This window comes from Geotrypetes seraphini, chromosome 14, assembly GCF_902459505.1.
Source record: "Geotrypetes seraphini chromosome 14, aGeoSer1.1, whole genome shotgun sequence".
Classification (NCBI taxonomy): domain Eukaryota; kingdom Metazoa; phylum Chordata; class Amphibia; order Gymnophiona; family Dermophiidae; genus Geotrypetes; species Geotrypetes seraphini.
Genome location: NC_047097.1, coordinates 73,525,562 through 73,549,678, shown reverse-complemented (window position 1 = coordinate 73,549,678; position 24,117 = coordinate 73,525,562). Strand labels below are relative to the sequence as shown.

At 44.5% G+C, this 24,117-nt stretch overlaps 1 protein-coding gene across 2 annotated transcripts; it reads right to left on the bottom strand.

Moving 5' to 3' along the window:
* Positions 1–1,815: 1,815 nt before the first annotated feature.
* On the bottom strand, positions 1,816–24,001 carry DIS3L (DIS3 like exosome 3'-5' exoribonuclease). Of its 2 annotated transcripts, XM_033920623.1 has the most exons (17): positions 23,831–24,001; positions 21,976–22,129; positions 21,268–21,396; positions 18,554–18,689; positions 16,895–17,071; positions 15,474–15,552; positions 14,713–14,889; positions 11,552–11,721; positions 10,813–10,974; positions 10,454–10,701; positions 9,886–9,978; positions 9,109–9,642; positions 7,916–8,070; positions 6,901–7,079; positions 4,982–5,127; positions 3,941–4,115; positions 1,816–3,025 (listed from the first exon to the last, which is right to left on the bottom strand). In XM_033920623.1, the coding sequence occupies exons 1-17, from the start codon at positions 23,958–23,960 to the stop codon at positions 2,723–2,725; spliced, it is 3,147 nt and encodes a 1,048-aa protein (XP_033776514.1). In that variant the 5' UTR covers positions 23,961–24,001; the 3' UTR covers positions 1,816–2,722. The 2 variants fall into 2 exon arrangements, with proteins under 2 accessions (XP_033776514.1, XP_033776515.1); XM_033920624.1 differs by lacking the exons at positions 11,552–11,721; positions 15,474–15,552; positions 16,895–17,071; ... (2 more) ...; positions 21,976–22,129; positions 23,831–24,001 and having other exon boundaries at positions 14,713–14,874.
* Between the last annotated feature and the right edge of the window lie 116 nt (positions 24,002–24,117).

The window sequence follows — 24,117 nt, the reverse complement described above, 5'->3', positions numbered from 1 at the left end:
CTAGACGGGTGTCGGAGCTACAGGCTTTCTCTTGTAGGGCTCCCTTCCTGGAGTTTTCGAAGGAGCGGGTTGTTTTGCGGCCTGTTCCTTCCTTTCTGCCGAAGGTAGTTTCTCCTTTTCATGTCAATCAATCGGTGGTCCTCCCGGTCTTGGGTAGTCGGGAGGGTTCTTCTGAGCAACGACAGCTGCGCAAGTTGGATGTCGGTCGGGTCCTCCATGCTTATGTGCAGCGGACCCGGGAGTTTCGGAGCTCCGATCATCTCTTTGTGCTTCTGGCGGGTCCTCGTCGGGGGGCTGGCGCTTCTAAGGCTACTATTGCGCGCTGGATCAAGGAGATGATTGCTTCCGCTTATCTTCTGAGTCAGAAGCCGGTTCCGGAGTTTCTCAAGGCTCATTCCACTAGGGGTCAGGCGGCTTCTTGGGCTGAGTCGTCGCTCGTGCCTCCGGTGGATATTTGTAAGGCTGCGGTTTGGTCCTCCTTGCATTCATTTGTTCGGCATTATCGGGTAGATGTTCAGGCGCGTCGGGACGCGGTGTTCGGTGAGCGTGTTCTGATATCGGCCCTTCGGGGGTCCCGCCCGTGAGAGGGACTGCTTTGGTACGTCCCAATCGTAAAGTTAACCTCTACTGGTCTGGAGAGTGCTAAAGAAGGAGAAATTAGGTTCTTACCTGCTAATTTACTTTCTTTTAGCTTCTCCAGACCAGTAGAGGTCCCCACCCTGTCTGTTGTTGTTGTTGTTGGGGCTGTTGCGCGGGCAGTTTTTGGTTTTTGCTGCGGGTTCTAGTATTTTTCTAGGGCCGGGGAGAATTGAAGAACAGCGGCTGTGGCTCGGCTGGCTTAGCTGGCGAGCTGTGGGGACCTTCTTCCTTCGGGAATTTCTCCTCTGCATTTTCCAACAGCATTTTTGGGTATGTTATTTGTTACTCCTTTCGGAGTATTGTTTTTTCTCTCTGTTGTTTTCCAGTTCTTGGTTCTGCTTGGCTATTCGGCAGACTGAGGGAAATAGAGAGGAGGGGCTAGGATATACTGTCCCAAAGTTTTGTTTTCAGTCTCCACCTGCTGGTCATGATTAGATATATACCCAATCGTAAAGTTAACCTCTACTGGTCTGGAGAAGCTAAAAGAAAGTAAATTAGCAGGTAAGAACCTAATTTCTCCTTCCCCTTTGCTGCTAGGAGTGAGAGGTCACAATGTGTTCTGGATTCTTGATCTTTGATGTAGGACTTTGAGAATAAATACAAAGTGGTGAAAGCCAGATAAAGGAGAACAGGAGCATAGGAAGTGGATGGGCTCTATTTGATGGCTTTTTAATCATTTTTCAATGGATGTTTTGGCTGCAGTTAGTGCCACTGTGGATGGACCAGGGCTAAAAACAGAATAGAGGCTGGCTTAAAAAGCCAAGTATCTGTTCTCTTAGCTCCTTGAATGAAAAGACTGAAATAGAACATCCCTGTTGCGCTGCAGTCTAGAGCTATCTTCCAGGTCACTTCCCTGCAATTAAGGCTTGAGACTGGTATTTATTTATTTAAAAAATGTATACTCTGCCTAAAGTACCAATCAAGATTCACCTACAACTTAGTATCTGTCCTCTCACTCCCTCACATGTCTAATGGTTTTTTAAATGATACTCTTGGCAAGGCATTCCAAAGTTTTATCCCAGCTGATGAAAACATTGAGCTACTTTATCCACTGCCAATCTCATGCTATTCCTAGGATAATTATCAATATCATAGATCAATTTGCTGACTTTTTTTTTCAGTACTGGCAAATGGCACATTTACACAAAGAATAGGTCAAAGCACACATTTTGTACATTGACTTTAGATAGAAAAATTATTTATTGTTTGGTCACAAAGTTTTACACAGGTACAAAGTGAGGATGACACACATGTCTATAATTCCTCTGCTCCAGCTCTGCCAGAGGTGAGACTAAGGAATCCTTTTTACAAAGCCATGCTAGTGATTCTAGTGTGGCAAATGCAATAAAGTTTCAAGTTAACCATCCTAAACGGTTTAAAAACAGGGATCTGACAAATGCAATTAAAATATGATACAGAAAAAGGTACAAAGGGAGACAGGTGGGATTACAATGTTTCTATGAATAAAAGAAAAACAAAAGGGCATAACTGAAATTGAGTTCCAAGTCCCTAGAAACTGAATGGGCTTCATTGCATTGGACTCACTCCAGGGGGAAGGCAGTGAGTATAGTATCCTCTTAGCCACTCCATGTGGGAAACCGAGATTGAAGCAACTGCAGTTACCTTAATTCCACACGGCATTGAAAACAGCGTACTAGCTGTAGGATTATAAAACCATGGCAACACTGGTCTCGGCTGACTTTGATATGGACCAGCCAACTATCATCAGGATGAATTCATAAGGGCTTACAAATTCATTTTCTTAAACGCATAAAATGTTTTGTTCTACTGTACTATTAATACAAAACGTGTTTTACAAAAATAATTAGAACTCAGGCAGCAACCCAGTGCGTTCAGACTCAGAGGTATAACATCTACCAAAATCAAGAGGTAGAGGACTCTGTGACGTCTGGTACAGTGTACCCTGCAGCATGCCAATAGAAAAGAGCGGCAGCATTAAAAACAATGCTTTCATCGTTAAACACAATATTTTGTTCATTAAAAGTGTGTTTTTACTCCCTCCCTGTTCAAAAGCAATGAAAGTTTGGAGGAGCGTTCTTTTTAATGTTGATATCTACAGACATTAGGCAGCAGACACATCCGATAAAGCCAGGTTCCTGACTTCCTCCAGCAGCTGGTAGAGACTCTGTCCCTGGGACTGGCAGTATTCTTGTAACTCTTCCCGCACTCCTTTCAGAGCAGCTTCTTCCTGAGCCAGCTGCGCTTCCTCAACTGAACGGGTCACTTCTTTCACCAAATCTGTTTTCAGAAGAGAAGAGCTCTGCTCTGAAAGCTCAGCTGTGGGGGCCTGGTATGGCTGGTTACAGATGATCTCCAACTGGATTCTGGCTGCATGGCAGCGGGAAAACTGTACCGATATTCGCACCTGCATGAGGAAATACACAATCATTTTTGGTGTTTTCTAGTGTAAGTTCAACTGACATCAAAGGTCTCTACCCTGAAAAGAAAAAAAAAAAAAAAAGTGATGACGCATGGTGGAGCCAGTGGTGTAGCTAGAATTGAATGGGACCCTTATAACACTATCTCACCCTCAACACATTCCATCCGTTATTCAACCAAATCTTATCTTGTAACCACATCCTAGCCACCACAATCTCTCAAAATTATACTGCCTTCATAATACCAATGCCAAAATCTCTGCTCTCCTATTTTACGCTAATTACTCTCCTTGCCAGCATGTATTCCTCCATCCCAGTTATCACAGGCCAGGGTAGATATAGTGATCTGAGCCACCTTCCCTGCAGCAAATCCTTAAAGACCTTCCTTAGGCTTTTCCCCATTGCCCCCCCCCCTCCCCACCTCAAAATTGCACTGGTCAATGCAAGGTCTGTAAACAAAGACAGTATAGTAAAAAATGAACTGCTGCACTAAATATTTACTGCTCCTATTCAGACCCAATTTAACAATCCCCTCCTCTCAGAAGATTTGCCCCTGCTTGGACGATTCCCTCGCCTCCTCAATGTGATACCGACCTCCCACAACCGATGACCTCATAACTCCCGTCAGCCACAGCCCCCACACCATACAGCGCTACTGCAATCAGCCAAAGCGAGAGATGGCTTTAGCCACAAAAGTTTAAAGATGCGGCGGGGACTCTGGATCTCAATGCCTGATGACGTTTAACGGAATGAGATAGAAATCGGTGGGGAAGGGAGGAACGGAAGATTTTAGCAGCTTTTTTTAAAATTGATAACTGATTTATTTAAAAGCACAAGTGTTCATTTGCTATGCTTTAGTCAATCTGACCCTTGACAGATGGAAGAGAGAGATTCAGACTTACTGTCACGTGATCAAAAAGCGTGAAAGAGGTAGAGCTGCCGTCAGAGGTGATTGAGACGATTCGGTTTTGAAAGCGCTGAAGGGACCCTGGTCTCCACTCACAGTGCCCATCAGGCAGGCACATGATGACTGCACCCTCTTTGCTCCTCAGATATGCTGCACCCTTAATGCCGTACCTGTTTGACAGGTGTGTGAAAAAAAGCAAGAAATGATTCAAAGATACAGAGCTTCCCTCTGAACATACAGCACTACACAACTCTTCAGAGGAGGAAGTTACTGGCTGGCCCTATGACTCAAGCATGCAGTGTGGGGGACGAAAGGGATGATTCATCGCGGCTGAGATTAAAATGGCTGTGATGAAATGTCCCATTACAGGGAGGCTGGGCTTCTGAGATGAACAGCTGAAAGCTTCGGGCAAGCCACTGCTGACCGCTTGTTGTGAAGAGTAGTTCTGGTGGCAGCTTCTCTCCCCAGAGCCCTATCTGGCTACCAATACTGAGGGGGAGGGCATGCTGAAGTGGATTCATCGCGGCTAGCTCACAGCGCTGAAATGGCCGTGATAAATTATTAATTATTTATATTCCGCACATCCTACAATTCTATGCAGATTACAAATTATTCAAGTACTCAAGCATTTTTCCTTCTCTGTCCCGGTGGGATCACATATATATCTAATTATACCTGGGGCACTGGGGGATTAAGTGACTTGCCCAGGGTCACAAGGAGCAGTGTGGGATTTGAACCCACAACCCCAGGGTGCTGGGGCTGTAACTCTAACCACTGTACCACACAATTATCCTAGGCCCTGTAGGGAAGGGGTAATCAGATATGAAGACTAAAAAAATAGCAAACTCCAGAGGACACCAGCACCCCCGAATCATGGACAGCTCTAAAGAGCTGTATTTAAATCTTTCCTTTACAAAGTGACATGATTAAGGAACAGTCAGACAAGGTAACTGTGCCTACGAATAAACATCCAGACAGGGAGCGCATTTGGTACAAATAACAGCAGTTCATTCTTCTGGAAGGCAAATAGATGTACCTGGGTAGAAAGAGCAGTGCGCCATTGGTCCGGAGAGAGTAAATAATGGCATCGGTCACACAGCGCTCATCGCTCTCGGGGTTCTTGTCTCTGAAATACATGCACTGGAAGAGCTCTGTAGACTGTTTCTGGGCATGCTGCGCAGCCTGAGGGAGAGAAACCATGTGTGCTCACTTTCTCACGATTTCTATGCAGGACATAGGGAGATAAACTAGTCCTATCTGGGAGAACATAAGAATAGTCTTACTGGGTCAGACCAATGGTCCATCTAGCCCAGTAGCCATCCTCACAGTGGCTGATCCAGGTCCCAAACCCAAGGAGTAGCAACATCCCATGCTCTTCTCAGTTCCTCTAGTGCAGGGGTGTCAAAGTCCCTCCTCGAGGACCGCAATCCAGTCGGGTTTTCAGGATTTCCCCAATGAATATGCATTGAAAGCAGTGCATGCACATAGATCTCATGCATATTCATTGGGGAAATCCTGAAAACCCAACTGGATTGCGGCCCTCAAGGAGGGACTTTGACACCCCTGCTCTAGTGTAACAGTGTGGGTGGAGGGGAGATGGGGTGAAGGGAGAAAAAGCAGCAGAGCCTAAGCGAGACAGGGACAGAGGGGAACTCCTCAGCCCAGGAGGTGACAGGGATAAAGGGGAACTCTTCTAGGGTTACAGAATACAGGGAAGCTGTGAGTAAAGCCCAGAAGGTGACAGGGACACAGGACTTCATCCAAGGCAAGGCAAATCATAGGTTGTATACGCAGGAGTTTCGTCAGCTGTAAGCCTGAAGTCATTATGCCATTGTATAGATCCATGGTGAGGCAATACTGTGTGCAATTCTGGAGGCCGCATTACCGTAAGGATGTGCTGAGACTGGAGTCGGTCCAGAGAATGGCCACCCGGATGGTCTTGGGACTCAAGGATCTCCCGTACGAGGAACGGCTGGATAAGTTGCAGCTGTACTCACTCGAGGAATGCAGAGAGAGGGGGTGACATGATCGAGACATTCAAGTATCTCACGGGCCGCATCAAGGTGGAAGAAGATATCTTCTTTTTCAAGGGTCCCGCGGCAAGAAGGGGGCATCCGTGGAAAATCAGGGGCGGGAAACTGCAAGGGGACACCAGGAAATTCTTTTTCACTGAAAGGGTGGTTGATCGCTGGAATAGTCTTCCACTTCAGGTTATTGAGGCCAGCAGCGTGCCTGATTTTAAGGCCAAATGGGATAGACACGTGGGATCTATTCACAGAGAAAGGTAGGGGAGGGTCATTGGGGTGGGCAGACTAGATGGGCCGTGGCCCTTATCTGCCGTCTATTTCTATGTTTCTATGAGAGGGGTAAGGACAGCAGAGTCTAGGAGGTGACAAGAGAGGAACTCTTCTAGGGTTACAGTGTACAGGTGAGAGGGGAGTAAGCCCAAGAGGATGCAATGATGAGAGGCAATTCCCCTAGAACTACAATATAGGAAGGAGGCAGGAGTAGCATATAGGAGATTACAAGGGAATGCCTCTGTTGTCACAAGATAAGAGCCAAGGAGGTGCCCAGAACTTTTCTAGTATGTTTCCTCAAATGATTTGGATAATAATAAGTAACTTCTGCCAGGCTATGCCAGAATATCAGTCCCATTCTGCTACAAGAAACGCACAAATGTATCCTTCCAAAAGAGACATAGGATGGGAAGACAAAGATGTTGTGGGCAGTCAATTACTTTATTTGCAATTATTAACAAGAACGGTTAAAAATGATAACATAACAGGGTAAATCAACCATGACAAAACAAACACAATTTGGCTGGAAAGGGAAGGAAAAATTTACAATATATCGTGGGGAAGAAGAAAGGTAAAGGGGAAATTTCCCCGGATGGCAGAAGAGAAGGCCGAGACACACGGGGGGGGGGGGGAAGGGGGACAGGAAAGAGCAGCTCACCCGGTTCCTGGCATTGATGTGCGCACTTAGCTCCTCCAGGTCTTTGTGACCAAACAGAGTCTCCCTGACGTCCACCTTTTTGTCTTTTAAGACAGCAGCCATGAGCAGCCTGTGCACTACGATGTCTGCATACCTCCTAATGGGGGATGTGAAGTGAGTGTACTTATCCAAGGCAAGGCCTGAAAGACACCAAAGGAAAGGATTAGCAGACTCGGTTAGGAACATCTGAACCATTCAAATTATCATATGCTGGGGGGAGGGGGGGAAATTTGATGGCTTGAATTTGTGTTTTATTCGAATTTCTTTGTATATCATTGACATTTTTTTTTTGTGGTTTGGTTGTGCTGTTTTCATGTCATCAATAAAACTGTTTAAAGATACAGCAGAGATTCAGCATAGAAAAATGCCAGGTGTCAGCTTCAGGCCATGTGTAAAGGCACCAGGTAGCTTTAGACTATGTTAATCAGTCCTGTGTGCACCTTGAGGTCCTGATTTCACAGTTGTACCTCATGCAGATTCTAATTTCACGCCCGTTCACTAGGTGGCTTTCAGTGGTGAGTGGTCAGGGCCTTCACCCCACCCCTAAAGGCCCTGAGGGCACTGCTCTGAATTCGGTTGGTCGGTCGAGCAGGAAACAGGCAGATGCTGCTCAGTCAATCAAATTCAGATCAGTACTGTCAGGGCCTTCAGAGGGGTTTGGAGAATCCCCAGCCCAAGAGCCCTGTTTTTTAAAAAAAACTTTTTGTTTGATGCAGTTTGACTGGTTGAGCAGGTTGCCTAATCACACTGCATCAAGCAAAAAGTCAACCAAAAACAGGACTGCAGAGCTGGGGGTTCACTGACCCCTGAAAGCTCTCACCGAACGCCACTTAAGCTCCTTGAGTTCAAAGTTAGGTTGTAAGGATTTAGGGATGGGAACATCACACATTATGTTACTCCCAAAGAATCCTAGGATTTGTAGCTCTGCCCTTTCTTCTGAAAAAGCAGCACATGTTTTGGGGACATTGATACATACCGTAATGATGGAACCCATCCTCTGGGCAGGAGCCTGAAGAGAAATACTGAGCATTGGACATAGCCTGTGTGGCCATAGATCGCAGGAGTTTATTTACAAGGGGATCTGCTGGGTCATTTGCTTTATCCAGTGAATCAGCCAAAGCTTTGTTAGACCTGAAAACAAGGTATTAGATCAAAATTAATCTTACTGGTTACATTATCAGGGCTACAGTAGACATACATCCTCCACTGAACGCTCTCATGACCCTGGCTAGAACACACCAAATAAATGCAGGTATTCCCAAGAACACCTAGACCTCAGCTTGCATCCCCACAGCATGTACTCCTTAAGCCACACCCAAAAGATGTATACTTCTCTCCCCAACCTTCCAAAAAGCGGGTGTTCTCCAAAGACAACAGACTCCATCGGATATCATCACTCAAATGTGATAAACGCTGTCTTGCTTATCCTAGAATATATACACTTCACCCTACAAACTCCCAAGAACATGCGTCTCAGCCACCTCACCTCCCAAAAACATATACACCTCCCACTTCTCTCAAAAACATGCATTTTTCAAGCACTCCCCTAGAATATGCAATTTATGTCCCGGCCTCAGCAATAGGTCCTAAGGGCTTACATGTTCAAAGGATATACACAGAGTACAGGTAGCAGAAGATCAGGGGTTATGAAAATGGCACAGAGTGAGAACAGAGGACCCTACAGAGTAATTGTAAAGCCAGGAGAAGGGGCTATTTGACTGAATAAGGTGGAACACTTTTGGTGCATGGAATAATCTCTCTGGGGAAGAAGTGGGGTCAACCCAGTAACAGAATTCAAGGCAGCCAGGGTAAAGTCTGTGATTAGAGAAATAGCCTTGTAATCTGCCACCACAGCATCCGTTTCAGAATTTGCTGCTCCATCCAGTAAAGAATGCAATGGGCGGGATATAAACGGGTTTAAATTTAAAAAAAAAAAAAATCCAAACTACAATCCCACAGCACTCGCTGCTGCTTTCCCAAGAGTCGAGTCAGAACATTTAAGGATCCCTTTTCAAAATGCTAAGTTTGCATTTATCAAGACCCTGCCTTGTCTGAAAATGACATCAATGCTGGAGAAACTGACTGGTTCAGCTCACATCGGTCTCAGGTGAAACCAACTCTAGTTGAGAACTGTATGGAACACAGCAATAGCCTCAGACAGAAACCTACCGTGTATTGATGATGAAGCCTTTGGCTTCGGCGCACTCTCGTAATTCAGAAAAGAACTCCTGACGTGGAGGTGGATGCAGCCGCAGCAGGGCTTGGTGAGGGAAACTCTCGTAGATCTTGGTAGCCACCCAATGGTTGGCAAGTATCATGCATTCAGCAACGGTCTCATGCACCTCTAGGGGCTGCTTAGGAATTAGGTCATCGATGTTTTTCTGCTCATCCAGCTGCACACGGACCTCTACTCCCTCCAGCTCCAGAGCGCCACAAATGTCCCGCTTGGCCCGCATGTGGCGTGCAATCTCTGTCAACTTGCCCACAGCCCACAGCAGCTCCTTCAACCTTTCTTGTCTCGCTTCACTGTCCAGGGCCTGCAGTTCTGGGATCTCATCCACAACAGTTAAGTCACCATCCAGCAGCTGCTGTGCTGCTTCATAGAAGAGCTTATACGCAGAGCGAATCATGGTTCTTCCATACCAAACCTTCTTTATTTCATATGTGTCTCTAGCCAACTCCCACATGATGCTTACTGCATACCTGAAAATATTCACAGCAGAAAATACTTGTAAATCATTTATTCTTATAGTATTATTTTGTTCTTGAGCCTGACAATTATTCATGAGCTCATGGTTTGGAGCAAGGGGGAAGAGTGTGGTGCAGTGGTTAAAGCTACAGCCTCAGCACCCTGAGGTTGTGGGTTCAACCCCACGCTGCTCCTTGTGACCCTGGGCAAATCAGTTAACCCTGGAGTGTACTGTGAAGTTAGGTGAATAAACTTACCTGTCTGCACCTCCAAGGAGGGAGCACAAGTCCGCGCTTAGGATGGAAGGGAGCATATCATAGCGGCGGTCTGCTAGATAGTATGTCGTAGCCCTGAGGATAAAACAAAATGCGTTTGCAGAAGCTTGAAGTATGCTTATATGTCGCTAAAAAAACTTGTGCACAAAGAGTACACACAACTACGCAACAATCCAAGAGTTCCATCAATGAGCAAATGTAAAATTAAGATGCAGAAGAAGCCTGTGTATAAATGAGAATGTCCCATGTGAATATCAAGCCTTTAAATCTATAAAGGGTAATACACAGTTGATCTCCCTTTATTTTACCCAGTGATATCAGGGTCCCTAGTACCTGGCCCAAACCCAAAGAGTAGCAACATTCCAGAATCCCAAAGAGTAAGATTCTAGAACCCCAAAGAGTATCAAGATTCCAGGCAGAATCTCAAAGAATAGCATTGTGAGAGGGAAAAATGCTTGAGTACCTGAATAAGTTCATGTAAACCATTCTGGGCTCCCCTGGGAGAAAGGTATAGAAAACTGAATGAAAAAATAAGAGGCCCTGCAATCACCTTGCTCGAGCTTCAATGTCTGTGTAAGAGTTTGCTGCCACAAAGTGAGTCACGTCTGCGATATGGACACCCAGTTCCAGGTTCTTATTGGCCAGAGTTCTAACAGACAGCGTATCATCTACGTCCTCACAGCCCTTTGGGTCAATGCTGAACACCAAGTGAGTGTCCCTCAAGTCTGTGCGCACAGGCTGCTCGTCTGGAATTACCCGCCAAGGTTCCTCTGGGGTATTAACAGGCATCTCACGCATCTGCAGAGCAATTACACAGAGAGGATAAAGATCTTGTATATTTGGAAATGTCACTTTCCCCAATCCTAAGAAATACAGACCATAACTATGACCGTGGGATGGGGAGCTGACCTGGGCCTCTGAGAAAGGGGCGACCGAGATACTGTTTTCTACAAGGATAGTAGCAGTTTCTGCTTCTAGATCCCCAATTCTTCCCAAGAGCCGCACAAAGTGTCCATTGGGGTAGAGAGAGGTGGAGTCCCAAGAATCAATCCGCACCACAACCCTCCAGTCCTACAACAACAAGGCAAATGAAACGTTTGACCTCCTGCCTCAGGAAACATTTTAACCTGGAAAAATAAAATTGAATATACGGTTGCGTTAAGAGCACTGAACAATTTCACAAAGAAGAAATGTTATAACATTATAGACCAAATTTTTAAACAATGCAATTATATGGGGATGTTTTTATTTTTTTTAACTTATTGTGTTTTACATGGAAAAAGAGAATGTTGTTCGTGAGAACTGGATTTACACCCTTGTGTTAATAATTTTATGTATATTTATTTTGTAACCCGCCTAGGGATAGGCAGGATTTTTAAATAAATAAATATATGTTTGCTTGTCTATTACACCATGCAACTAGGTCATAGGACTCCCCCAGGATCCCGAGACATGGAAAAAGCGTTAGCTGCAGATGAGTTTAATGTTGATCAGTGGAGCATGCACTTTCAGTTAGTCTGGCTAAGCAGAGGTGACAAATTTGAAGAGCTACAGATCTACTGCCCAGCTCCCCAACCTGCTCGGTCTCATGGCTAGCAGAGGGTCTTCCAGTCTGCCGCATTTCCTTCCCATCTATGCCCCAACACACCTGCAGAGTCTCGGCTTGCTGTGTACTAATCCGGATTTTAGGAATTCTATAATCCCACGGAGTAACGAGGATCTTCAGGGCATTTTTGCCTTGAGACTGTGTTTCTTCTTTGGCTGGAAAGGTTGCCACATAGTCTCGCCAGTTCTTCTGAATGACGCCCACTACTCTGCCTTAAAATGGGCCACAAAGAGAAAACCGATACCACATAACTGAACGGTACTGCACAAGCTGATTGCTAACCTCATGGAGCTCAGTGATCCTAACCCTGGAGCTACTGCATGCAAATAAGCAGATATGATGAAAACCACACCCGTTTGCAGTCTTGAGGGATGAAAGTCCCATGTCTCAAGGAAAAATTTGTTCTCATGTGCTAATTTTCTTTCCAGGAGTCCTTCAGACCTGTCCAGAACCAATGGGTTATGCCTACAGCCAGAAGGTAGAAAGAAAAATGACTTGTAAGCTCTGCTGTACAAAGGATACTCCACAGCAGCTGCTCACCAATATTTCTGTAAAAAAGCAAAGACAGGAAAAAAATGTCCCCTGTACCACTTCGAAAGAAGAAAATCCAGAAAAAAATAACACAAACTCAGTAGATTTCCCAGAGAAGTCTCTATCTCAGAGCAAACATAACACAGACGCAGACTCTGGAATGGTCTGGAGGATTCAAGGAAAAAAGAAATTGTTTCCATATCAATCATAAGAGCAGTCCAGAACTAGAGAGATGTAAAACTAGGTGAGATCCTGAAATCTCAGCACTTAAGGGCATCTTCTCTATCAAAGACATTCGTAATGTAGACTTCTTGGGAGACAGCATGCAACTCCAACCACAAAGCTGCCAGACCCCAGGTCAGATAAGACTGGAGAACATAAGCTGAAGAAACTGATAGCTTTGAAAGTGGCATCTCCCTTCCTAGTTCCCCCAAAGAAAACCAATCAATCTGATATGCAAAAGGCTCTAATTTACTCCAAGTAACACATGAGAAAATAGGGCACAGTGAACATGGAAGCACTGGCTTCTGTAAAATACAAGGATGGATCCTGGCAGGATCACACTTGTAACGCTGACATTTACCAGCTGAACATGCGAGGGCCATTGTCGAAAAGGATGTCCAAATTCGGATAATCAGAAATGTCCATTTTCGAAAGGAGAACCACTAGACATCCAAATCTTTTTTTTTTTTTTTTAAATCGCCTACGTGGACGTCTTGGCCAACAGGACACCCACAGAAATGTCAAAGTCTGAAACGTCTAAACCCAGACCATTTGGATGTGGGAGGGGCCAGCATTGTAACAGACTGGCCACATAGACATGCAAAAGAGGGCACTGCTGTGAAAGGGTCCAAGATATACATCTCATCATATACCTCTTATGTTATGGTGAGCCCCCCAAAACTACTCTCTCCACCTGTCTCCCAACCCATTAGCCCTTATGGCTGTAGGTGGCACCTATATGGCAGTAGAGTAGGGTTCTAATGGGCTCATACTTAACATCACAGATGTTGTAGTCAGAGTGTCTTATGGGATTGGTGCCTCCTTTCAATGGCTCACTAGCCCCACCCACCCACCCTGTATGATGCTCTACTAGGGTTTCTCATGCCAGATGCTGTTGCTTCAGAGTCTGAGGGGGTAGGAGGTGGGGGAGGGGATCAGTGATCACTGGGGCAATGTGGAGAGGTCATGACTTAATCCCTCTAGTGGTCATCTGATCAGTTTGGGTACCTTTTTGGCACGTAGATGCTTTTAAAACTGCTCTAGCTCATAATGTCTAAGTTCGGTCCAGGACGTTTGGGGAAAGGTTTGATTATCCCTGCAAGACATCCAAGTCAAGCACACCCATGAACTCTGGATGTACAGTGGACAAAACGTCTTGCTAAATGTCCAGGAAAATAGTTTTGATTAATTGGCACTTGGACGTCTCAGTGCTGACTTATGACCATAGCTACTAACAGGGCTCTTTTCAGCATAAGATCCACCTAGTCTAGAGCTGTATATCGAGGCAATATACAAAACAGCCTAGAAAACAAATAGCATCAAGAACTCCATAAATTAATAAAGGAGACAAAACCACTCAAATTAAAATCCATTACATCAGTCTGATCACTGATGGAGAATCCAGAGCACAAAGGACTAAATTCAGGTTCCATGTCGGATAACCAGAGGCTTCAGAAGCAATAGTCCCTTCCAGAAACAGATGAGAAGTTAAAAGGTCCTCCTTCTAGACAGCCTCAAACACACAACCACCGTCCTAGACTTTCAAAGAGCCCAGTCAAGCTGCTTTTGTAAAATTTCAAAGCCTGAAAATATGAGCACATCTGCTCTGCACACCATCTGTAGGTTGACAGGAATAACCTATTGGTTCTGGACTGGTTTGGTGGACAATAAGGGAAGGAATATTTATATTTTTGTAATAAATAAAAAATAAAGGCTCGGTTGTATTTGCAGGTCTTCAATTTCAGTAGTGAGAACATACGTGCAGTTCTGGACAAGAACATAAGAATTGCTGCTGCTGGGTCAGACCGGTGGTCCATCGTGCTCACACAGAGGCCCTTAGGTCAAAAACCAGTGCCCTGAGACTAGCCTTACCTGTCTATGTTCCAATTCAGCAGGAACTTGTCTAACTTTGTCTTGAATCCCTGGAGGGTGTTTTCCCCTACAACAGCCTCCGGAAGAGCGTTCCAGTTTTCTATCTCTCTGAGTGAAGAAGAACTTCCTTATGTTTGTCCAGAATCTATCCCCTTTTAACTTTAGAGAGTGCCCTCTCGTTCTCTCTACCTTGGAGAGGGTGAACAAACTGTCTTTATCTACTAAGTCTATTCCCTTCATTATCTTGAATGTTTCAATCATGTCCCCTCTCAGTTCTATCAATAACAATTTAGTTTTAACTAGGTTTTTTTCATTTTTAATTGGAATCTGAACTCAGTCTAGGCTTAGGCTAGTCTCCCATCTGTCTACATCTTGAATGAGAGAGCAGCTGTCACTGCACCCTGAGGTTGGGAATTCAATTCTCACTGTGGTTCTTTGTCACTTAACACTTCATTGCCCAAAGTACAAAATAAAGTCATTGTATATAATTTGTAAACCGCCTTGATTGTACACAGAAAAGGCATTATTTTGACCTGAGACATGGGTCTGGGCTTGGCCTGGGGTGCTGGATTTAGTACCTGTTGGCATCGGCTCAGCATGGGACTCGCCCGCTTTCTCCTCAATTTCACTGTCACTCAGGGCACCAGTCCTTCCTTTCCATTCTGCTCTGGGAAGTAACTCCACAGCCACCACATCGCCATGGATCGCACGGTTCCGAGCTCGGCTGCTGTGAATGAAGACATCGCTCTGCAGGTCTAAGAAAAAAGGAACATACCCCAAATAATGAGCAGTCATACTCTATGACTGGGCGGACTGAAAGGGCCATTTGGTCTTTTCTTGCCATCGTCTACTGCGCACTTTAGCATAATTCTTCCATAGTCTGTGCTGTGCGTTGCGCTGCTCTTGGCCTTGGGCAAATATTCTGGTTTCTGCAGCTTAGATTCTTCTTCATCATTTGCTATTAAAACATTAACAGAGGCACAAAGAAAGAAGGAACCAGTAGCATAATAATTAGGGCAATGGGCTAAGGACCAAGGAAGCCCAATTCAAATGCCATCTTAATTTTCTTCAAGCCATTTAACTCACTACTGCCTCAGGTACAACTGATTATAAACCCCTATAATGTCTGAATGCAACTCACCTCAAGCTACGACTGGAAAAATGTGGGCTAAATCCAAAATCCACTCCCTTCCCTTTTACTCATTTCAATTTACAGCAAGGACAAAGGCACTATGCATGACCCCTAACAGGAATCTGAACATGCACTTCCACACGTGCCCCAAGAAGGCAAGTCCTAGTTAGTCTGGTACTCGCACAGGTTCATCTAGCACACACTCACCTGCTTTCTTGTTGCTGGTTCCTTGGAGTCGAACAAAAGCTTCTGACTGCGCTCTATGTTTGTTGACGTTAAGAATCCCCTTCATAAAAACAAAAATCATTACATGTCACTCAACAGCAAATCACCTTATCACAATGATCAGATTCCTTATCAGTTCCGTCATTGTCACTCTGACTATTCCCACTGTATCTCCACCTCACCCCAAGTACTTTCGTCATCTTCTACCTCAGTTATCACCCTCACTATCTCCACTTCGTCCTGCTTACCCCACTATCTACATTTCTAATTCCTGAATCTCCAACAGTATTCATATCCTTCTGGGCACACAGTCCTGGAAAGCATCCTCAGTGTAAAAGAAAAGCATGCCACCTGGAAAAATGCATTTTCTTAATGACCAACAAGTGAGTTCCACAGTTTAAGCCCCACTCAGAAGACCATTTTGCTGGTCTCAGCATATTTTGGATTAGCATTTGTTTTTAGTAAGGCTAAGTTTTCAGAGTGCAGGTGGTTGCAAGCCAGCTAAAATCCTTTCATATCATAGCGGACCTAACAAAAAAATAGGGGTATTCCATCTGTGCTTAGCTGTTGCCTTTGCAAATTTTTTTTTTTAGCTAAGATGAATAAACTTCTTTTTTCTATTGGTAAACGTTGTGCATTACAGAAAGAACATAAGCGAGACCGGAAAAGCATAATACCACAAGCATCCATTGCTAACAAGTAGAAAGACCCTCGAATAGTATGTAAGAGAACAGGATGCATGTACAAGGTACTGCAAATATCTAATGATACTATGAAACAATCAGGCAGGCCAGAAATCATCCAGTCAATAAAAGTGACTTCAAGTTGCAAGAAGACAAAAACAGAAAGCTAGACAATAGGAGAAGAGGTACAAAGAGATTATTTGTTAAGAACATAAGAAGTTGCCTCCACTGGGTCAGACCAGAGGTCCATCACACCCAGCGGTCCGTTCCCGCGGCAGCCCATCAGGTCTATGACCTGTGAAGTGGTTCCTGACCATTTTTCTAACCTACCTCTGGTTCTATCTGTACCCCTCAATCCCTTTATCTTTTAGGAACCTATCCAAACCTTCCTTGAACCCCTGTACTGTGCTCTGGCCTATCACAACCTCTGGAAGAGTATTCCATGTGTCTACCACCCTCTGGGTAAAAAAGTACTTCCTAGCATTTGTTCTAAACCTGTCCCCTTTCAATTTCTCCGAGTGACCCCTAGTGCTTGTGGTTCCCCACAGTTTGAAGAATCTGTCCTTATCCACTTTCTCAATGCCTTTCAGGATTTTGAAGGTTTCTATCATGTCCCCCCTAAGTCTCCTCTTCTCCAGGGAGAACAGCCCCTGTTGATTTAATTGCAAGAAAATTTAAATTAAATAAAAGAGTATCCAGCTCCTGGTTTTCATCCACTACCTGTATGTATCTTCCCGATTTGATTCCAGCTTCTAGCACTTCCAGGGGAAGGTGCTCTGGATATTCCTTCCCATGGTTTTCCTGGCTCTCGCTCTCCCTCTCTCGCTGGCTTTGCAGGATGGACTCGTGGAGCTCATGTGCCGCTTTCAGGTCCGGCCAGAAGCTTTCCAGATAATCCTGCATAGAGGAAAAGGGAGCGCTGTAAACTTTCTTTATGCTGGCCTTAAAAAGACTTAAGAGTTAAAATCCATGCGTAATTGCAGCACAAGATATTTTACTGGTGGTATTTTACCCCGGCTCGCTTATCTCGAGCGTTTCCAGGTCCTACAGATCTGTGTTGGCTTAAATGTGGAGAGCGAGATACATTTTTTCATAGTTGGTTTGTTCTTTAGTGCAGGACTTTTGGGGTGGTGAGTTACGTTCTTTGAAGGACTTTTACATATTAGTTATCCTCTGCCTTTTGCATTTGAGACCCCAAAAGGTGCCTATGCATATTTATAAACTAGCTATGGCAGAAAAAATTACATTAGCGGAATACTGGAAACGCTGAGAGATTCCCTCATGTGCAGCTGTGCTTACTAAATTAGATGCCATATGTTTGATGTCTAAATTAATACTGGGACCCATATTTGGCTTGGTGTGAAATGCAGACTATTTGCAGAAGAATGTTAGCTTGGACCAGAGAGATGGGATTGGGGGGGGGGGGTTGGTTTTCTTTTTTCTTTAGATTTATATTCAGAATTTTTTGTAATACTGTGCGCTAAACCGCCAGCCGTGCCAGCCGCTACCGCGGTAGTTTTTCGGCTAGCGCAGGGGTTAGCTAAAGCCACTAACACGCCTTCGTAAAAGGAGCTCTTAATTTTTGACGATTTGTCCCTCTTTTGTATTGTTTTAAGAATTGTGTATGTGGATATACTGCAAACCGCCTATGAACTAGATGGTATAGAAATGTTGAAAATAAAAATAAATCCTCCCTACACCAACAATTTTCAAACTGAAAGTCTGCAGGGACAGTGGGGAATTTTCCAATACACTTCTCCCTCTGTATTTGCGGTTTCAGCAATCGCGGTTTCGATTATTTACGGGTTTTAGCTTGCTGACTCCTCCCCCCCAAATTACATCAGCTTGCATAAAAAATCACCGATTCCAAGCGTTTCCAGAGAAAATCGCCGATTCCCAGCACTTTCTTCACGGTGCTTTGCCTCTCCTTCAGGAACAGGCCAGGTCTCTCACCATGTTATTCGCGGTTTCACCATATTCACAATGGTTTTGTTATTCGTGTTTTTTTCTGTATTTACAGCTCTGTTAATCCCCTATCACAGCGAATACGGAGAGAGAAGTGTAGTCTATTTATTCAAGTACATTATTCATATATCTGGTAAACAAGAACTGGAACCTGTCCCCTTGTATGTAATGCTTTTTACTCCCTTCCAATGAAAAATAATCCAGCTGCCTTGCTGCTCTCTGATGGGATCTTCTGTAAGTCCAGAAATCAGGAGACGCATAGGGGAAAAAACAGAGTGTTCAGAGAAGTGGGTGAAGGCACCAGGGCAAAAGAGGAGAGCAAATAGAATATTTCTCTTATTTTTTTTCACAAGCTTGTAGCTTCAGTCTCCTCAGTGTCCAGGCCACATGAGTGGCTCCTTCTGGTAACCTTACCCTGAATGAGATTACGAACACTCCCCCAGTCTCGCTTCCATAGGCTTCGATGGCTTCGTCATCCTCCGTCACCATGACAACAGGCATCTGGCCATGACAGTGATGGTAGTACCAGACAGAGGCGTTATAGATGCACCTGAGAGAGAGAAAAGCCATGGCAGTGACGGTAGCACCAAACAGGTGGGTTATAGATGCATCTAAGAACATAAGCGATGCCTCTGCTGGGTCAGACCTGAGGTCCATCATGCCCAGCAGTCCGCTCACACGGCGGCCCAACAGGTCCAGGACCTGTGCAGTAATCCTCTATATATACCCCTCTATCCCCTTTTCCAGCAGGAAATTGTCCAATCCTTTCTTAAACCCCAGTACCGTACTCTGCCCTATTACGTCCTCTGGAAGCGCATTCCAGCTGTCCACCACACGTTGGGTAAAGAAGAACTTCCTAGCATTCGTTTTGAATCTGTCCCCTTTCAACTTTTCCGAATGCCCTCTCGTTCTTTTATTATTCGAAAGTTTGAAGAATCTGTCCCTCTCTACTCTCTCTATGCCCTTCATGATCTTGTAAGTCTCTATCATATCCCCTCCAAGTCTCCTCTTCTTCAGGGAAAAGAGACCCAGTTTCTCCAATCTTTCTCTATCTCTCCCTTTCTCTCTCTCTTTCTTTCTCTCTCTCTCTATTTCTCTCTGTCTCCCTTTCTCTCTTTCTTTCTGTCCCTCTCTACTCTCTCTATGCCCTTCATGATCTTGTAAGTCTCTATCATATCCCCTCTAAGTCTCCTCTTCTCCAGGGAAAAGAGACCCAGTTTCTCCAATCTCTCAGACGCTCTCCTCTGAACCCTCTTGAGTAACGCCATATCAACTGCCCATCAAGGACTGATGAACTTCCAGCTCTCTGTAATCCTGTCCCTGCAGAAAAGCAAGGCAATTTCCCACCAAGTCCCATCCAATAGAAAACTCTTTTTCTTGTAAACACATTTTGCCCTATGCAGAGGCTGGGCCCCTCCCTCAATTATTTTTAGGCCCTTACACCACCCTCCACCTAAACATTTTGATAATTAAACTCAGCAATCATAACTGCTCCAAAATCATCCCAACCAGAACATTGTGGAGGAATATGAATTAATAACCTTCTTCAGGGATAAAATTCACTGAATCTGAGGTTTCATCAGATAGATTCTGGGTATGATTTCTTATTTTACCAAAAACCGTAACCAATTTTCATAAGATGGTACTCAACTTCTCTTAATGCAAGCCTGATATCTACCAACATTTTGGGGTGTTCTTTTAAAATGAACAGAGGAGAATTTTAAGGTCAGTACATTTCCCACTCAAATAGGGAACATTCTTCTTCCTCCTATCCTGAAAAAATCAAAATGCTAATTTGCGGGAGGTGGCACCTCCATCCCACTCTACTAAAATTATGGACAGCTTTGTTGCCATCCGACTGCTTGGATAGTTAGAGCATTTTAAGAGCTTGCATTTCTCTTCATCAGGCTTTAGAAGTGGCTATAGTACAAAAAACAGCTCTGGGTACCCTTATTTCTGAAAATAGGATGAGTATAAGCAATGGGAAACTGCAGTTTGATGATTGATCTTATCATATTGAGAGAGAGTCTAAATAGCTTGGGAATAGGGGAGTAAAGTGAGTAGTTGGTTTATGGGATTTTTGTCAACAGGTCCTATATGGTTAAAACAGAAGCATTTCTTGACTGAACAACTCAATATCATTCTGGATTACTGCAACCTTCTATATGTGGGTTGCACATGAAAAACCTCGATAGCCCATAAATTCTTCATAATGCAGTGACAAAACTAATTTTTAATTCTCACTGCGCAGAAAGGGTGACTCCATATCTTATTAAATGTCACTGGTTGCTAATACAGGCACAAAGTTTGTTTTTAAAATGTGTACCATGGTCTTTACTGCTATCCATGGAATGGATCCTAGTCCATAAGCCATTATTAAGACGGACTTTTGAAAATCCACTGCTTATTTCTAGGATAAGCAGCATAAAATCTGTTTTACTACTTGGGATCTATCTAGGAACTTGGAACCTGGATTGGCCATGGTTGAAAACAAGATACTGTGCTTGATGGACTTTTGGTGTGTCCCAGTAGGCAACTCTTATGTGAGCCAAGTATAGGACAATTAAGCCATTGTGACATCACTGAAGAGTTTGGCTTATGAGGCTTTATGACATCACTATCTCAGCTCTGGAATGTTGCTACTCTTTGGGTTTCTGCCTAGTACTTGGGACCTGGGTTGGAAAAAGGAAACTGGGCTTGATGGATGCTCATGTCCTTATGTTACTTGTGAAAACTTCTTCCTAAAAGAAGTTCTCGTATGAAGAAGGCTTTACTTGTAAATTTTCCACAAAAAATGTTCGATAACAAAGATTCTGTTTCTACTGTAAACCGCTTAGAACTTCACGGTACAGCGGTATATAAGAAATAAAATTATTATTATTATTATATATTTGTAGGCTTGTTTTCCTCTCAAACAGTGACGTATTGGAATTCATTAACTCTTTGTATTCCAACTGAATTTTCTTACACTTGTTTTAGCAGGATTTGTGTGCGCAAAGCACGTGCAGATGTTAATATGCCTATTTCATGCAGCTGCCCTGGTTCTGGTTGCAAATTGACTTCTTTGGCTTGCCACTCTGTGTTTAGATTATTCTATGCTATATTTTAATTGTGTGAAATTACTGCACCTGGTTTGCCACTTCTCAATGGACTCTCCGCTTTCTCTCGGCAAGTAGGAATAATGCTGGAACTCATTAGCAAACAAAATACACTCCCGACGTGCATCCCTCAGCAGAGCACGCAGTCTGTTGTATTGCCTAAAAACAGAAAAGCAGAGTCACATCACGTGAAAAGAGGCACAATCCGTTCTAACTTTACCACATCATAAAAAATAAAACTATACAGCTGTACCACACAGGAGGCATAACCTGGAAACTCTTTCCAAAAATACTAGGGGGCATTGAATGAAGCTACTAAGTAGAAGATTTAAAACAAACAGCAGAAAATATTTCTTCACACAACATGTAATTGAACTCTGAAATGTGTTGCCAGAGAATGTAGTGAAAGCAGTTAGCTTGGCAGGGTTGTAAAAAAAAGTTTGGATAACTTCCTGAAAGACAAATCCATAAGTCATTATTAATATGGATGTGGGGGGGATCCACTGCTTATTCCTAGGATAATTAGCATAAAATATGTTTGACTCTTAGTCTAAGGGATCTTGTCAGGTACTTGTGACCTAGGGTAGCTACTGTTGGAAACAGGACACTTGGCTTGATGGACCTGCAGACTGTCTCAATAAGGAAGCTCTTATGTTATATAACAAAGCAATGCAGTGAGGTAAAAGCAACCTCTCTGAACAGCCACATAAACTTTGGCATCCGTGGACAAGTCCATACCTGCGTCCCCTCTGGTGCTGGACAGCTTGACATGCTGTCTGCATGAAAATCACCCCTCTCATCTCTGGGAACTCGAGGATCTCCAAGTAATCCTGCACAACCCTCCAGTCAGGAACGAGGTAATGAGTCAAATCTGCTGACAGCACTTTGCCCTCTGAAACCAAAATGAACAATTGTAGATCGGACACTCTAGAAATTAATGCTTTCCACAAACACAAATAAGGGCAATTTTCAAAACAACATGCTTTTGCTGCTGGTATTTTTCCCCTCCAAAAAGATGCAGCCATTCCAAAAATGTAACACTACATGCATTGTAGCACTTCTCCCCATGACTCTGACCCAAGGCAGGGAAAAGAACAAAAAATGCACGCTGGTGCCAATTTTATAAGGGGACGTTATCAGGAAAAGTCCAAAAACATAGCTGCTTTATAAGGGCAACATAGCTGCCGGTGTGTCTTTTTAACAGACTCCCAGAACCGGCCCCAAAAGTCCACACCCACTTCCATCTCATCCTCCTCCAAAAGGACATAAATATGTGTATCCTGCACTTGTATATTTTACAAAATCCAAGACTTCCAAGTGAACCTCACAGCTCCCCCTGCAAAACCTATGCACACATCTCAGACAGAAGTGGGCACACTTATCCCCTACGCCCTTTTTACAGGCACCTATATGGCCACTCAATTTTACAACATCTCTTTTGTGAGGAAAATATGGATAATGCTGTATTCAGTTACCACCACTGTAAAAGCAACCGCACAAAAAGTGGGCAATTGTCAGACCATTGGGGGTCGTCTATAAATATACAATGTTGAGCGGCTTTTGAAAATGATCCCCAACCTCATGGCTGAATTCTCGGCTTCTATCCAAGCAGGAACTGGCTACAACCTTCTCCTGACTCTGCTCCTATGGAGGTGTCTGATGGTGATGCAGCACTGCTACGCCAACGAGCGCCTGTCTAGGCCATGAAGCCAGGACGCAGCCACAGATCCCTGAGCATCCCAGTCTACTTTAGAGAACTGTATAGTTATGTCTGATGTCGCATCACAGATAGAACCAAAAAAAAAACAACTCTGTGGAGTGACGATGTTCCTAAATGGACTTTATTTGAAAGTGTCAAAGTTGCAAAGGTACACCGAAATCGTCCACATAAAAGCCTTAAAGGACTTAGTCTGCTAGGGATACAGGATCCAAAACAGTCCGCGTTTCGACAAAAAGTCTTCTTGGTGAGCCGGAAGTGAGGCTTTTTGTCGAAAGCGGACCGTGTATCCCTAGCGGACTAGGTCCTTTAAGGCTTTTATGTGGATGATTTCAGTGGACCTTTGCAACTTTGACACTTTCAAATAAAGTCCATTTAGGAACATCGTCACTCCACAGAGGTTTTTTGGGTTTTCTCTGGATTTTCTTCTTTGTGGATATTATCAATGCAAGATCCAACACGCTTATGTCCACCAAAGGGTTAATCCTGTCCTATCTGTGATGCAAAAAAAGCCAAAAGGAATTGTCCTTTTGGCTTTTTTTGCATCACAGATAGGACAGGATTAACCCTTTGGTGGACATAAGCGTGTTGGATCTTGCATTGATAAATGAGACCCCACACGGTTCTGACTGCAGAGGAAAGCCAGCAAGTAAGAAGCAGCGCTCAGGACAGCAAACAGACCTCTGACCCCCCCCCCATTAGCCACAAATCTGCCTTGGGAGGCATTGAGGAGCAAATGCAGAAACTCAACCCCGCAAGTCCACCCTGCCTGAAGAATGAGGTAACCTTTCACAGCCTAGGCATCTGCCTAGGGAGGCGTCGGAGCAGCTCTGCTCTCGCCCCCCTTTTGGGGTATCCGCCTGGGCTTCCCCTCACCGTTGGCGCACGCGGCCTGGCAGAGGGCGACGGAGCAGGGCACGTCCTCGCGCAGGTAATGCTCCCGCACCACGCGCACCGCCTTGCCCTTGTAGGTGCGCAGGAGCAGCAGCTTCTCCGTCTTGTGCATGGCGCGCGCTCGGCTCGCGCTACACTGTAGCCGGCGCCCCATTGTGACGTCACAAAGGGCCGGAAGAGCTTCTGCCCCGACAGAGAGGCTCCGCCCCCAGAAACTAGCGCTGCGTCGAGTCCCCAGCCGTAGACGCCCCACCCACCCCTGCAGCCAG

Excerpts from the sequence above, each read along its gene's own strand:
- DIS3L (XM_033920623.1), bottom strand. The coding sequence starts at position 23,960 with ATGCACAAGACGGAGAAGCTGCTGCTCCTGCGCACCTACAAGGGCAAG. Across the intron at positions 11,722-14,712 it reads TGCTGAGCCGATGCCAACAG|GCAGAGTAGTGGGCGTCATT; the intron begins GTACTAAATCCA and ends GCCCATTTTAAG. Across the intron at positions 9,643-9,885 it reads CTCCTTGGAGGTGCAGACAG|GTATGCAGTAAGCATCATGT; the intron begins GTAAGTTTATTC and ends GAATATTTTCAG.